This window comes from Gambusia affinis, linkage group LG09 (assembly GCF_019740435.1).
Source record: "Gambusia affinis linkage group LG09, SWU_Gaff_1.0, whole genome shotgun sequence".
NCBI classification, from domain to species: Eukaryota; Metazoa; Chordata; class Actinopteri; order Cyprinodontiformes; family Poeciliidae; genus Gambusia; species Gambusia affinis.
Window position 1 is genome coordinate 699,667 of NC_057876.1, and position 16,661 is coordinate 716,327.

Genomic DNA, 16,661 nt, shown 5'->3' on the forward strand with positions numbered 1-16,661 from the left:
GGTTTAACATCAAACTATTATATAGGGTTAACTCCTTTGAGTTTTTTGATCTATAAAGCAGACTGCTACCAGGTTGTTCTAAAGGTTAAATAGATATTATTACTATATCGCTGCCATCATGCATTTCCCTGCATGATGGCAATGATATAGTAGGATCTAATTAGATACTTGATTAATATGGGTTGTTGCTATGTTGTGTGGAGTTTTTGTTCAATGTGCCCCTTTTTTAAATTTGAGCCCCTGCCCCTCCAAAGGTCTCTGCACGGCCCTGAGTGTGAGGAAAATAAAGTAGAAAATATTACAAATGCAAGAGGAATTTCACATTTTTGAACTATTTGGTATAAAAATTCGGAGTTCTCTTAATTCTCCTTAGGTGTGTGTGTGCATTCATGACCTGTCCAGGGTGACTCCGCCTCTCTCACTGCTGACCGCTGGAGACAGGCATATTATCACCCCTCGGATAAAAATAAGGCTTTAATCCTTCAAACTTCTCATTTGTACCCGCAGTTTAAAGCAAACCGACGTTTAACGACACTTTTATTTTGAAAAGTCAAACCGGCAGTTGGTTTTGACGGACAAAGATGGCGACGTGGTTGTTGTTTTCCTCTGATGGGTGTATGAAATGATTTTATAATAATGGTATTATGAAAAGAAGAAGACTTTCCGACTCGGTTCTTGTGAACATTATTATTCCTTGATGTGAAATAACCGTTAATGTCTCCCGGAAGTGGCCGCTGTAACATTTGGACAGATTCCCAGGCATCGGTGAGTGACTGTTTACATGGAGACAGAAGATAAAATCAGACTGGAAATGTCTCCCTGCGGTTCACGCGCACTGTTCCTTGCATTAAACAGCGCGTGTGTCCACTGTCTGACTCCCTAACGGGAGGAAACGCTGAACTATGATAACTAAAGGGAAGGTTTGGGTTCTAGCTGGTGTTAGCAGGATGTAGAGCAGCAGCGGTCAGCCTGAACTCCTCTCTTGTCCTCTGCGTGTCAGTGACAGGGATGGAGCTGTCCCAGAGGGAGCGGCTGTCCCAGCTGGTGGAGGAACTGACCACATCTGGACAGCCGCAGCTCAACCAGGACAAAGTCAAGGAGCTGAAGAAGATCTGCAAGTATGAGCCACACAGGAGAGGAGAGCCTCTGGAAAGCTTTACTGACTGATTCCTCCATTTGTGTTCTTTGTCTTGTTAAAACACCCACTTAATCCTCCATTCATACCAACATACACAGGCTTATGAAAGTCATTTATTGTTACCTGTATGTATTTGCTATTGTTAAAAAGAGGAGTGCACTTCCTCTGTTGTAGAAGTTAACATAAGCTTCTGCTTTAGTGAGTAAAGTACAATCCCAGGTCCCACATCTCCACAGCCTGGCCAGTTTATGCAACAAGTTTATGGTCCAAACCAAAAGCAACTCTGTGCAAAACAAGCAAGACGTGCTGCTTTTCCTCAGCAGGGAAAATGAAGCGGAGAGACGAATGGAACCTGTCAGAGCCTGAGGGAGACATGAGATTGTTTAATACTTTTATTAGAGACTGGACATTGAATAAATCTGGTGCCAGTTACTGATTGACTCTTTGTTTCTGCCAGAGCGTCCAATGACTGCATAGACCATGTGTACCATTCAGTGATGTCCCAGTTAAACCAAGAACACGCTGAGATCCGGCTGTCGGCCTTCCAGATAGCCAGCGAGCTCTTCTCCAGATCGCATCACTTCCGGATGCTGCTGGTGGACAACTTCCAGGTGAATCCTCCTCCAGCGCCCCAAACCCCAGCTCCTGTTTCTGCCCCTCCAACTGCAGGCATTTGAAACGTTCTCTGTGTTCCTCAGGAGTTCTTGGAGCTGACGGTGGAGACGGACTCGGAGCAGCCCCTCCCTCCTCCTAAAGAGGTCGCCAGGAAGCTCAGGTCGCTGGCCATACAGACGGTCCAATCCTGGCACACCTCGTACGGCTCGGCCTATAAGAAGCTAGAACTCGGCTACCACTTCCTCAAACAGGTTAAGAAGGTGAGAAAGACCTGGAGGTGTTTTACATCGCCACAGCAACACTGTGCTGCTCACTGACATGCTTCCCTGGCTACTTGCTAAGTATGATTAGAGTCAGATCAGTGGAGGAGGCAAGATCAAATATGTGTGTTATCTTTGACTGACATGTATATCTGAAGGCACAAATAGCACAAAATGTGTACAGATGCACAGCTTCTTGGTCCATCTCTGCCAGATCGTCCATCTACAGACTGGACTGGTTTTCCTCGTTCCTGTTTGCTAAATAATTCACACTGGGTGGAGAGAGTTGGTTGACTGAAAGTTTTGAATCTTGCCACAGATTCTCAGTTGAATTTAGGGCTGGACTTCGACTAGACCATTCTAGCATATGCTAGAGTTTGAGTTGAATTGAGTTTGAGTTCATCCCATTGTGTCTCTGGTCATTTGCCTGAGCTACATTCAGTAATCACTGCGTCAGACCTCCTGTTAACTTTTCTGTGTTTGTCTGTCACATCAAATCCTAATAACTACACAGTGACATCTAATTGTGCTTCTCCATGGTAACAGCATGAGGTTTTAAATCCGATGTCAGCAGGTGACAGCAGCAGCACTTTCACAACAACATGCTGCTCATATGTACCGTTTTCAACTGAAGGTATTGCTTCTCTGGGTTCATTTACATGACAGACGCTTTTCTGGATTTTTGCTGTTTGCCCGCTCAGGTGGACTTCCAGGACGCCGAGGCCAGGACAGTAACAGAGAGGAGGAGGGAAGAGGAGCGACAGAGGAAGATGGAGCGGATCTACAAGGCCAGAGTGGAAGCAGCAACCAAGGAAATGGAGGGTAAACGCTGCGATACAGGGTGCATGCACACTTCTGAGCTGTAACAGTGATACCTAACGCCGGCTCTGTGTCAGAATCCTACCAAGACATCGAGGCGGCGCTGACTGAGATGGAGTCCTGCATGAAGCTGCTTTTCCCTGAGTTTGGCCTGGCAGGTTACCCAGCAGATACCAGCAGTCCCTCAGACGACCAGCCGGACAAAGGCTGCCAGGCCGATGACGATGAGCCCTGCTGCAGTAAAAATCTGAGGGAGAGGAAGGAGGACTCTGACACGGAAAACAGAGAGAAAAGCTGTGAAGAGGAGAGGAAGGAGGATGAGGAGGGAAGGACGAAAGCAGAGATGGAGGAAGACGGAGAAGGAGCGGAGGAAAGTAGCCAAGAAGAGTCGGATGAAGAAGACTCGTTCATCAGGAACTCTGGGCTCATCTCTCACACCTACAGCCTGGACGTGAGCCTCAGTCCTGGTGGGTCTGGTGGGATTATCTAATCCTGATGAAGCAGCAGAGTCAAGCCGGAGCATCTGACGGTTTCCTCCATGTTCTCCCATCAGTTCTTCATGTGAAGGAGACAGAAGACAACGAGCCGGTGGTTTCCACCATGATGGAGCTCCACAGGGTGATCAGCTCCAAACACCTCCCCGCCGTCCAAGGCTGGGTCCAGGTCAGGCCGACACACACACACACACACACACACACACACACACACACGCACACACACACACACACACACACCCATACAGTATTCACAACCCTCAAGCTGTTTTTTTAGGTCTCTTAATGTCCCAGTCAAAGTCTTATGACGGTGTAATTCGGCCTTTATAGACACAAACAAAATGAGTAGTAAAATTCTGCCAAAAAACATAGAAATTTTAGGATTAATCTCAGAACATTTCTAGAAAAAACTCACATATTTGAGTTTCAAATGCTAATTTTTACTTTTTGCTTTTGAAACTTTCTAGAAAACTTCTGAGGTTATTTTTCATAGCAGAAATGTCTTCCTTTCTATCTACAATAGCATTAATATAACATTGTAAAATCCAGATCTTAATTGAAAATTTAGAATCCTGGCAGCACTTGAACATTAATGCTCACCGTTGGTCGTTTTGCATAGTGAGTTCTCAGACAATACATTGGTATCGAAAACAAAGGAAATTATCAGTCCAAATTTTTAAATCTCGATGATTGACCAGAATACTGCAGTCGGTGCAGCAGTAGCTGTAACAGCAGAGTGTCTTCCTGTTAATCTGATGAGAACAGGTTTCATAGCTTCCTCTTGCTGCTGATGTGATCCTCAGACAGCTTCCTCCATCTTTGTTTCCACCCTGCCTCTCCTCCGTCTGTGCAGGTCTTCACCAAGTCCCACGCTGAGCCACAGCTGCTGAGGAGAGCGCTGAGTCTCAGGAAGTCTTTAGAAGCTGCGCTGCAGAAACACAGAGAGCTTCACATCGACTGTAAGACCCGAGTCCGCAGAGTGGTGAGTTTTAACCGCTGACCCCGGATCAGATCGCCTCATTTAGGCACTGAGGGAGGGGATTCTGATGCTGCTTCACTGAACCTGTTGACCGTGGAAATGTTTCACAGTCTGTGCATAATAAACAGAGGAGCACACTGGTTTGATTATTTTATTACATCACTTAAGCTCCACCCACTCAGAGAAATAACTAAGGGTTTCTGGGAGACTCCTCCAACTTCTCCCTGTGAATGAAATTGGAACTCTGCTCACAGAGGTCACACATTATGACATGCACTGATATGTGGGGAAATATAAGCAGATAACAGAAAGAGAAACAGCACGAGAGCTTCCAATTAGCCCAGTATACTTTCATCCTTAAGAAGTATACAAATGTCCAGCAGGTGGCAGTATGCTACCACAGTACATTACTGACATTACTGATGCTTAGAGCAGAAGGCCAGACTTTGTCCTCTCATCAGGTGAGAGCTGCCTCTGCATTCACAGAACTTAGTTTGTTTCCTTTTAATATAATTTTGTACAATGAAGAATATGTGGAACTGGTGCCTCGGAACAAAACCCAGCCCATTTGAACATAAAAAGCTGCAGACCACCATATATTTGGCCTGCGACAGACTGGCGACCTGTCCAGGGTGACCCCGCCTCTCGCCTGGAACGTAGCTGGAGATAGAAACCAGCAACCCTCCCGACCCCATTAGGGACAAGGGTGAACAGAAAATAGATGGATGGATGGATGGATGAACCATAATAGCATAGGAAATATAACTGCATATTTCCTATGTAGTTAGGAAATGACTACATAATAAGGCAGGAGGAGATGCACTTATTTAGCCCAATCAGAATAATAGCAAAATGGTCCCATTTGAAAAATATGAAATCATTTTAAAAGCCTGGTTTTCATCAGCACCATCTAGTGGTTGTGGGAAGAAATGCAGCTCCACATTACTACTGAGTCCTGAGGTCAGAACAGACCAACCAGGGAGTTCTATATGGAGCCAACAAGACCATAAAGATTATTTAAAACTATAAACAAAGTTATTCTGAGTGTCAAGTGTTGTTCTGGAATAGAGCTGATTGGCGTATTGTATGTATATATGGCAGATTACAATATGAGCCTGTGCAGCAAGGCAAACACAAGATACTATTTGCATTGAATACTCATTAGGATTTAAGTGCCATGCATTCATAAACTACAGAATGATCATTTAAGGTGACAGTAGTGCAGACTTTTACACCTGATGCTCAAGAGGAGTGAGGAAAATTCAACTCAACTATTCACACTGAGTTGTGTGTTTTCCAGTATTGTGTAGCCAACGCTGTTAATTTTAATTTTAATTTGCAACTTTGATTGATTGAAATAAACGTAATGATTTTATCTAGCTCCTCAGTGCTTATCTGTGCAGGCTGCACCAATGTACAAGGATATATATACATATTTCTGTGACATATGGCAAAAATGATTCTTAGTGAATTAAGCTTAATGAAATTAACTAATAGCCCTGAGAACTGATACAAATAATAAAAAAAAAAAGATTTCAGAAAGGCCACTTTCTTGATAGATACATTCTTTTTTGAGGAGACCATTATCCATCACTTCCTAGTGTCTCTTTGTCCACCTCTCTGCTAATAAAGCTAATATTAGCAACTATTTAAGCTCCGATATCTTCTAGTGTTGTTGAGGAGCAGAGTGTCATACCAGCAACAGAGAAACATGGAATGGATGTGCTGAAGGTCAGGACGTTTGGGAGAGGTGAGGAGAGCAGAGGAGCTTGAATGCATAATGTATCAGAGGCAGGGAGGAGAAATTGGGGAGCAAAGGGGGAGGATGTACCCATTCATTTGCTCCAGCAGCACTAATGTGCCCCATGGCTTGACAGCTGATAGGTCTATCTTGGTGCCTTCGTATCGAGCTCAGCATCACAGTTGTGTGCTCCAGCCTCTTACCGTATGCATACATGCGCCTCCATTCTGGGCTGTCCCAAATAAAACTTCAGGTGTGTATGTAGAGTTTTAGAGGCAAGCAGTATCACTGCAGAGACAAACATGCAGGAACTGTGGAATATCTGAGGGAGCTGATGGTTCTGCTGTTAGAGAGACAGAAAAAAAGCTGCAAACTGCTTTACGCTTTTGAAAAATAGTGGTGTGTGAATTCATGTTTAGCTGAAGGGAGAGCGGCAGAGTGACAGTGACAGAGCGGCGGGCGTCTGGCGCCGCCTGGTTATCACTGTCAGGGACCAGTCTGCTGCACCAGCAGGCCCAGCTCTGCGATAACCACACAACTTACAGCCCCTTTATCATAATTAGCTTTTCCTTTTTAGCCTTAAAAGGCCTTCCATTACTGGGTCCTTTTCTATCGGCCCACTGACACGCCACACGATTGCTTTCTCTGTCTCAGCGGGCCCCTCAATCTAGACTCACGTACCAGGGGAGCCCGGAGAGAGAGAGGCCGGCATTATGGATGCAGATAGAAGCTTGTTTATTGAATAAGAGAATGAAAGGTAGGAGAGCTTGAGGAAAGAGATCTGCATCAGGCTGGGAGACTTTCAGTAAGGATGTGGTTTATTAATTTTGTATTGTTTTCATATTAGTGCAATGATTTTAGCTATTACAGTATGATAACTTTAGTTTCTGCGCAGTTTTGCCTTCCATCCTTTTTATAACTCAGAGTTAGGCTCCAGTAGATCTGACACAATAATTAATTTTGTTGGAGGATAAATTGTCTCAGTAATTACTGTGACAAACAATAATGTTGATGTTTTGAGACAATTTTCAAGTAATATGTTGATAACAGCAGGACTGCATTATCATTTCACCCCCTTAAATACCAATAAACTTTAATTTTGTAAAGAACACTCCACACTGGAACAAGAAAATATTTTAAGTGTATAAAATAAAACACAACAACCAAAAACAATACATAAATGAAAAAAACACTAACAACTAAAACCATAAAAAATGCATTATGTAAAGATTCCTGCCCTTTAAAAAATAGTCAGTATAAAAATGATTGATTAACCAACAAATCATTTAATTAATTGATTATTGTAACAGGCTTACGGTTAAATTCCTTCCACAACAATCCAAACAGAATCCAGTTTAATCCAGTCAAGGTAAGTACAAGTTGATGCAATAATACAACATCTTCAGATTCATTAGATCATAAAATAACATTCCTATGAATCTAAGTATTTCTCTTGATACAGACTGAAAACAAACAATATTTATAAGTGTTTATTTTCCAAAAATGCTGCAAGCTAAACTGGGATAACATCATCCATGCATAAACAAGTAGAAAAAAATGACTTTCTCAACTCAAATTGTATTGATGTACAAAGGTTAGAGTGTAAATACTTGATGCAATCCTTAAAGAAAGTAAGTCAGGTTTACACTGACTGCTGTCCGTTCTCCAGTTTGAAAAGGTTCCTCAGTAATAATGGCCTCACATATTGCCTACTGGGCAGCTTCATCAACACTATTGTCATTTTCTGTTCCTTGATAAATATAGTTATTGTTTTATTACCAGTAGTTTCACTTGCACTCATAATGGGTATGAATGCTACATACATTTAGGTTTTTAATGTTGAGACATCAAACAATTGCAGTAGATTTTCAAAACTAGAATGGGATTCACAAGTTAAACATTCTGGCAAATACCTGGAATGTTTTGCTAAGTGGAGCTGAATGTTCTAGATCATAGAAGGTCTGTGTACTTGATAAGTTCAAGCCCAAGGCCATTGCAGCTAGTCACTTCTTTTTGCCAGTATAAGATCGACTGATTTGACTGTCCTCACTGGATTTACCAAAACTCAGGACACCAGGCAAACCTAATGAAGACCAGCTTTGGAGTATTTCCTAACTGTAGATTCTAAGGTCAGATGGTTGTATGTAAGGACAAATTATCTAGTTATGTCACTTCTGTGCTGAAAACTCTTAAAAAAAAAAACGCCAAATATTTCAGTCAAATGAAATGTAATTGATCAGATACTCAGGAATTACCCACTAACCACCAAGGCTTAAGCCTGCCATGTACTGGAAACTGCAGGCGCACCAGTGCCCATGTTCAGAGTGAAGCCAGTTTACCAACTGTATGAACTGAGAGGATGTTGAGCAAGAAAGTAGTTCTGGTTTCATAATCAATACTTTGAAGCATTGCTAAAGGATGTTAAATTGGAATACGATAGGATGTTCCAGCAGGGCAATGATCCCAAAAATAGATCTCAGAAGTGGTTTGGGAATATATGAGGCAGCGTGTGGAGGAGCCCAGACCTCGGTCCTATAGGGCCCTATAGTAAATCTAGGGACAATGCTGAAAAGATACCAGGAGTGGCGAGATATCCAGTTAGAATAATGGCAGGAACTTTTTGATGGCTACCAAAAGTGTGTGAGTGACAGCAACTTGATACTGAGGTAGTATGCATATATCTTGACCCTGTACAATAGTTCTACACTTTTCTATTCATGCTTTGGCATATCTTAATTTTATGAGTTATATTGATTTTTGTCCCTCATGTGGAAAGACTTCACTTGCTCTTTTCTAAACATGTCTCCCAGGAGATATTTATTGGGAGGCGGTTTGTATTGGCAGACTGGAGCGTGCATCCATTGGCCCTTCTAACTGAACACATGGACTTCTGAGGAATGGATAAGGCGTGCAGACTTATTTAAGCACATCTGTTTTTGAGAGTGTATTCAGTCACTCTGGGCTCCATTCATACGGGCCAAGGGCTTGTTTACTGCTGATAACCCATCTTATCGCAGCACAATGGATGTGGTCGCTCGTTCTGTGCTGGAGATAAACAAAGAAAGACTATTCCTCTATTTCTTTCTTCCAGTGCTCCCTCCTTCTCATATGTACATTTATTGCCTGAATGAACCTTGGATACCAATAACATGCTTTCCTGGGTCAAAGTAAATTTTTTCTTGATTTTACTTTCACTCAATTGCTTGTTTACAGAAACTCTCTATGACTTTAGCGACTTGATTTATTACTTATTTTATTTTTATCTGTGGGACATAATGAAAGACGTTAAAATATCTTGACAATAAGATGCACTGTGGTGGCCAATCAGAGGTTTCAGTCACTGAGCAGGGATAATGACAGTTAAACCTGGACACAATGTGGTACTTGATGGAAGAGCTCCAGGGTAGTTATTATCTTGGGTGATTACATAACCCATTCTATCGGTATGTATGGTGGTCACAAGGGATAATAAAATGCAAAAGCCACAACACCACAACAAATGCCAAAACCACCAGGCAACAGCACAAAGACACCAGGCTACAGCACAGAGTTGCAAGGCAACGGCACACAGCCACAAACTAATAGAAAAAAGCCACAACGCAACAAAAATAACAATGGAACAGCAGCAGGTCAGTCTTTCACCAGGATAATCCTAGAGATTGATGCAAAGAATCATCTTGAGAAACCTTTAAGCAAAGTACTGTAGAATGGTTTAGATCATATGTTGGTGTGGCACAGTCAAAGTTCAAAATACAGTGTGTTGGTAGTACTGAAAATTGTTGTTCACATATATCCACTTTACAGTCTGACTCAGTTTAATAAATTCTCCCCTCTCCTGACTAAAAAAAATGGCAAAATCTCTGGATCTACAGAGATGGAGACTTACCAAAGCACATTCACCTGTGACTGTAGTAACATCATTTTTCAAAGTGTTAACTCAGGGAGGCTGAATACACAAAAGATTAAGACATGTCTACATTTTCTTCATTTTAACATACTGCTCTGTCACATAACAATGTAGACATTTCCTGGTCAAGAGGACTTTTGGAAGGCACTTTATGCAACAATTAACTGCAGCATTATTAAAAAACAATAATTGGGTTCAAAGGTTCGAATTTCGGGTTGATTTTCTGTAATTCACAAAATGTAAAAATGATCCATTCAGCAGTTTCTTGGAGTTTGTTAAAAAGAGTTAGAATATGCCCAACACGAGTGGATGGAAATGGGATCAGAATAAAGGCTGGCTCTGCTGTTAGAGTTATAAAATGGTAAATCACAGTCTGGTTCCATCTGAGGTCTCTGATAGTGGGAAAGAAATGGTTTCCAAATTGGAACTGATGGATCCACTGGGACTGTCCTGGGGGAATTAGGACGAAGGAGGAGAGACTGGCTATCGCTGAGATAGTCTTATATCCCTTACCACAGGGCTAAACTGGGATTGTGGGCTTCAGAAGCCCAGTTGGGCCTCAGGACACTCTGTGTGGCGTGATCGACCTTTCAGGTGTCGCTCAGAATACACGTTGAAATGAAACGGAGTAATCTCCCGTTGGCAGGGGGGCGAGAATGTATCATAACGACTGTTTTAATCACAGATTGAGACAGACTGGGAGGGGGAAGTGGAGCAGACAGTTGAGAATAGGCTCTTTGACAGGAAAAGGTTTGGGAAGCTCCGAGCCGGCTAATAGACCTGCCAGGATAGGTTAGTGAAATAAAGATGTCACCTTATACATCATATAAGCTGACTGCTCCCCAGAGACAAAGGCCTCTTCAGTGTGTTTTTGGTAGAGAGGGGGTTGAGAGGAATAATGTGGAGACGTTACATAGAGAGATAGAGAAAGAGCGAGCGAGGAGTGCAGAGCTTTTTCTCATTAGAGAGACATCCCAGGGGATCTTTTCAAGGTAGTAATGAATAGGAGTGCAAGGTGGTAATAGAGATGTGGGATGTTGTGGCAAATCAAGCCTTGAATAGGTCAGACTCCACGGGAAGCTTTAGGCCTAATTAGTTTGTAAATATGTTCAAATCAATTGCATAGAGCACACCTCGAGCCTAATGAACAGAACAAATATTTCAAAATGGCCGAGTCCAGGTCAGGGAGTGAGATCTGTGTAGATTAAGATGAGAGAGGAGTTACAACAGATACATACGACTGAGTGCCTGAAAGTGTTAACTAGGTAGTAGGTTGGAGGTTGAGAAAGGTCACATCAATCCACCGCTGTTCCTAAAGGCTCCCACAATCTTCATCTAAAGTGTTGGAATCGGCTCTCATTGACGTAGACTTGCAACAAAAACTGCATCGGTTTGATCGCAGAGAGCCATCCACTAGTCCTGAGTCTAACTACTTCAGCAGAGCTTTTTGTGAAGTGTTGTGTGATTGGTCAGAAGTTTGTGGACATATTTTATCCAGAAATGAACTCCAGAGCTCACAAGCAGAAACGGTGGCAGTGGGCCCACCTGTACATGAAGATTCATTTTCAAACAGACTTGTTCACTGATGACTGCTGTGCAACCCTGGATGGTCCAGATGGACACAGTATTGGTGGTGGATGACCACCATGTCCCAACATGGCTGTGACGTCAGCAGGAGGTGGTGGAGTTATTTTTTGGGCTGGTCGGCCCCTTCAGAGTCCATGAAGGTGTGAAAATGACCTCAGCAAAGTTTATGGACTTTCTGACTGATCACTTTCTTTCATGATTCGAAAAGAAGAGCTGTACCTTCAGTAGCAAAATCATCTTCCTCATGACAATGAATGCTGCAAGGAATCCCACTGTGTCATTGGCTGCTATGGACATAAAAGGGGAGAAACTCATGGTGTGGTCACCATCCTCCTCTGACCTCTGACCTCAACCCTATGGAGAACCTTTGGAGTTTCCTCAAGCAGAAGATCTGAGGGTGGAATGCAGTTCATATCAAATCAGCAGCTCTGGGTAGATATTCTGACATCCTGCAGAGAAATTCAAGCAGAAACTCCACAAACTCACAAGTTCAATGGATCAAGAATTGAGCTGTGATATCAAAGTAGGTTCTACGTTAACATGGAACTCTGTTAAGATGTTTTTGATTGAAATAGCTTTTGATTTTAGAACATGTGACCACTTAATGCTGCACTATCAAAAATGACCGTTTGCAGTTCTTTATAATCCATAAAATGTTTAGAAAATCTGCTGTGCATAATAATTTGGAACACAGTGTAGAGTTCCTGTGTTTTAGAAATGGTGACACTGGAGTCATTCAGTTTCCCAAAAAGACATTTTCCATTTTAGCTTTTAAATGTGAAATGAACTCATCTAGGCCCTGCGTGTGTGTGTGTGTGTGTGTTAGTGTGTGTGTGTTCAGCAAGGTGGAGAGCTTTATTAACTTGTCAGAAACGACTATGGAGACATCTCCAACGTCTTTTTCACTTCCTCATGCTCCCCGTCCCTCTCCTCCTTCCTCCTAGTCCTCCCTCTCCTTTTACTTACTCCTCGTTCTCCTCCCCGCCCCTCATCTGCTTTTGCCTGTGCGATGCATTGCCCACCCACCCGTCTCCCCCTTCCCCCACTGCCATACACCTGACTTATGGCTGTGCAGTAATAATTTGCCAGACCTTGGCAGGCCAAGTGTACATTAGCATATAAATAGCAGATGCACTGAGTGCCCATCACAGTCGACTACATTTAATTTTTGGTTTATAAGATTGAATGGGTTTTTAAACACAGTGCCATCAAACTTGCCAAGAGACAAATGAAGTCAGGGAAGCAGTTGTCCGAGGTGGCGCCCTCACATCAGCTCTGTAAAGCAGAGCTTACTGGAGGGGGAGGGTGGAGGCAGAGGCAGGGCGAGGTGGTGCTGAGAGGGAGACACCTGTGGAGGCCAAATTTAGACGTTAGAATATTTGTGACAGGAGTGAGCTTTTCCTCTGATCCTACAGTGATGCCCCTCCCTGACCTGTTGCTGCACACTATTACTCAACTGGGAAAAGCCTGCTACACTTTTCTCTCGTTTATAAAAACAATTATAGTCAAGGTATGAACATTTTTAAGGTGATTCCTAAGAAAGCTTGATGAATGAATCAGATCTTCTTGTTATGATGATTAACACTCCACAATTTTACATATTCCAATCAATACATTTGTAATTAACTTCATATATAATTAACTTCATGTAATTAACTTCATATATATATATATATATATATATATATATATATATATATATATATATATATATATATATATATATATATATATATATATATATATATATATATATATATATATATATATATATATATATATATATCCATTTTCTAACACTCTTGTCCCTCATGGGGTCGGGAGGGTTGCTGGTTCCTCTCCAGCTACGTTCCAGGCGAGAGGCGGGGTCACCCTGGACAGGTCACCAGTCTGTCGCAGGGCAACACAGAGACATACAGAACAAACAACCATTCACACTCACACCTAGGGAGAATTTAGAGAAACCAATTAACCTGACAGTCATGTTTTTGGACTGTGGGAAGAAGCCGGAGAACCCAGAGAGAACCCACCATGCACAGGGAGAACATGCAAACTCCATGCAGAAAGACCCCGGGCCGGGAATCGAACCCAGGACCTTCTTGCTGCAAGGCAACAGCTCTACCAACTGCCCCACTGTGCAGCCCATTAAATAGTCCAGTCAGAACAAAATTTAAGACCTGTAGTTAACAAATTTATGAAAAACTTACATTATTTCATTGGATTTAAGGCTTAATTTTAGATACATGAGTTTAAGACTTTTTAATGGACATCTTGTTGTATTTAGGCAGCAGCTGGACAAGCAGGCAAAGTGATTATATGGTGTTATAATAGTTTGAAGGTTGTCATACTGGACCATGGTCTCTTTGTGACATTCAGATATTTGGTATCAGCTGATTCATAGTTGCCTTTCTTGTTCACATCAGAGTAATTTAATAAAGCTCAGAAAAACAACTCCAGTCTCTCCATAACAAAGTTGGGGAATTTGTGTTTACCCCAAACACTTATGGAGCTCCTCTCATCCACTCATAATGTGGAGTCCAAACCCCCAGAATACCCCTCAGACCCTGCAGAACCCGTCCACTCTGCAGGGCCTGGAGCCTAACTGGTCTGTCTGTCTGGCCCTGAACTCCAGCAAATCTCTTAGAATTTTCTGCTGAAGATCTGATTGGCTCTCTATTCCTTACTTTCCCTTTTAGGGTCTATTTTATCTTTGCCATTACAGTAACGCACCATCCTGTTTTACTTGAACAACTTTTCGTATTTATTCAGCCGGATTCTGGAACTCTTTTTATTTCTACCTGGCCTGGTTTTTAATGTTGGAGTAACCAATATTTGTTCTGTCCTTTTCCTATTATAGTGACTCATGGCTTTGCTTTACCCAAAGCATCACTTCTAATTTGTCTGCTGAATCTTGAGTTTCATTTACAGCAGCAGTTTTTATCTCCTGCGTGGGGTTTTCTCCCTGCGAGCGTGTATCCTGGAGAATAAACCAAAGCTTCGTTAAAATGCAAAGCAGCCCCTCGCGCAGCCATGTGGGGGAATGGAGGCCATATTTTAACCGTGCCGGCCGTCAGCAAAATGTTTCTGGAGGAAAGCTAATCCTGCTGTAAGACTTACAGCTCTGCCAGGCCGCGCGACAGCACTCGATGCTATCAGGCTTAAATTAGGGTGAATTAGAGACAAAGAGGCAGAAAGCAGGGGAAAAGGGATGATGTTAGGGCAGGATTTTCCTCCAGCTGGGTGATCACTTCTTAGTCTTAGGTCATTGATCAGAGCAGAATAAACCAGCTGGGATTAAAGTAGACAAGCACAAAACCTATAGAGACTATATCAGCGTGTATGGCTGTGTACGTGTGCTGGAAGTGAATCCATTGCTCTCTGAGGATGAATAATTGTTGCAGAGGCATGGAGTAATGGAGAAAGTTTGCTCTGGTGTTTAAAATGTTACACGTTGTTTAACAGCTTTGTCTGCTCTTTCTGTAGGAGAATAAATAAGACGGAGACTCAAACCTCACTTTCATTCACTTAAACAGATTTTTTTTTTCCAGAAATAAAAGAATCATTTGTATGGATGTTGTTTGAGTCAGCAGAAATGGAGTTTGCTTCTTTGAGCTGCCCATGTCAGACACGATTGTTCAATCTGAAACTGGAAAAACTTTGAAAGTTATTGAGGGAAAATACCAAACAGACAACTGGAGCTCAACATGTGGTGCTGTGCAGATGCTCCTACACCCTTGTGCACAAGCTTCAGTGAATGTTGGGGAGGGGATTTTATGTGGCGCAGCATCAGAAATCATTGCAAAATGATGCATAAAAAGGCATCAGCCTTACTATAAGAAAAGATGAACTAGAGAAAGGGGCTGAGAGGCCCAACACAGACCACTCTGGATGAGCTGAATGGATCCTGAGTAGTTGGGAGAATCTGTCTTTAGGGCTTCTGTTTACGGTTCACTGCAGGTGGAAATCGGTCCTGATTTCCTTTAACAGGTCAGGCCATATTTACATGTGAAATAGATATTATCTCCCTCTGCAGTGGTCTGCTGCTGTCCACTTTTGTGAGAAAGGACTGACCCTGAAGGTCACGTCAGCATCTGTGGTTAACTATTCTCATCCCACTGTTGCCAACTTGGCAACTGACTTTTAAGACAAAAAAAACCAGGACAACCCAGAAAGGAAACCAGGTGAAGGGACTCTCTGGTAAAGGGCTATTTGGATTGGCTGCAATCAGCTGCAGTTTCCTCCAGTTCCAGTTTGATTGCTGCAGATTGTTATATATTATATATGATGTTTATTCTGAAATGATGACTACAGACAAGCCTGCCAAATGACTCAACGACTGAACAGCAAGTACAGAGTTGGCAAAGAATTACACAGGGTGTGTATGTGTGTGTGAGTGTGTGCACACTTCACATGTCATAATATCTCTGACTCATAGACCTCCCTCAGTGTGTGTGTTGTGGGAGCATTAATGAGTGCTAATTAGCTTTTAATTGTTTAGTTGCTTGTTAACTGAACAGCAAGTGTTGTAATATAAACGGTTTTAATTGTTCTCTGCATGCCGCCTGAGAGCTGCCGATCCTGGCTGGTGACATGGTTAGCTGACTCTGTCCGGTTCTGTGTGTGTGTGTGTGTGTGTGGGGTGTTTTAGTCATCATTCACAAGCTCATCATTTGTAAACTAATTCAAACATGTTAATGGTCTTTATCTGCAGAAACGCAGCAGCCTTGTAACACACACACACACACACATGGACACGCACACGCAGATGAAAAGAGTGAATGATAAAGAGGCCTGTGGGAATAAGATGTTAGTTTAACGTTAGGTTTTACTGCTCCTCATAACGCTAATCACCATGATTATGATGCTGCTGAGCTGGAGTGTGCGTGTGTGTGTGTGTGTGGTGTGTGTCCATCCTCACCAACCCCCCCCCACCCCCCCCCCCCCCCCCCCCCCCCACACACACACACACACATTTGTGTAATGGAAATGACCCTCTCTCTGTACAGGAGTGTTGTGTTCTGCATTGTAGCCCAACCATCGGCTAACAACCTCGCCAGGAAATTAAAAACCATAAATTTAGCTCCCCACTGATGGCTGATCATCAAACACACACTCACACAT

The 16,661-nt window shown here is 42.6% G+C and overlaps 1 protein-coding gene across 4 annotated transcripts in view; it reads left to right on the plus strand.

Moving 5' to 3' along the window:
• The first annotated feature begins 540 nt into the window (after positions 1–540).
• The window catches only part of uvssa (UV-stimulated scaffold protein A), a 31,050-nt gene continuing 14,929 nt past the window's right edge, over positions 541–16,661 (plus strand). For 2 of the 4 annotated variants that reach the window (XM_044127226.1, XM_044127228.1), the window contains exons 1-8: positions 541–765; positions 1,001–1,118; positions 1,596–1,749; positions 1,837–2,013; positions 2,715–2,835; positions 2,910–3,299; positions 3,386–3,495; positions 4,180–4,308. In XM_044127226.1, the coding sequence (XP_043983161.1) occupies positions 1,009–1,118; positions 1,596–1,749; positions 1,837–2,013; positions 2,715–2,835; positions 2,910–3,299; positions 3,386–3,495; positions 4,180–4,308 (1,191 nt within the window). In that variant the 5' untranslated portion in view covers positions 541–765; positions 1,001–1,008. The remainder of the gene's footprint in view (positions 766–1,000; positions 1,119–1,595; positions 1,750–1,836; positions 2,014–2,714; positions 2,836–2,909; positions 3,300–3,385; positions 3,496–4,179; positions 4,309–16,661) is intronic. The other 2 variants (XM_044127227.1, XM_044127229.1) reach the window with 1 other exon arrangement.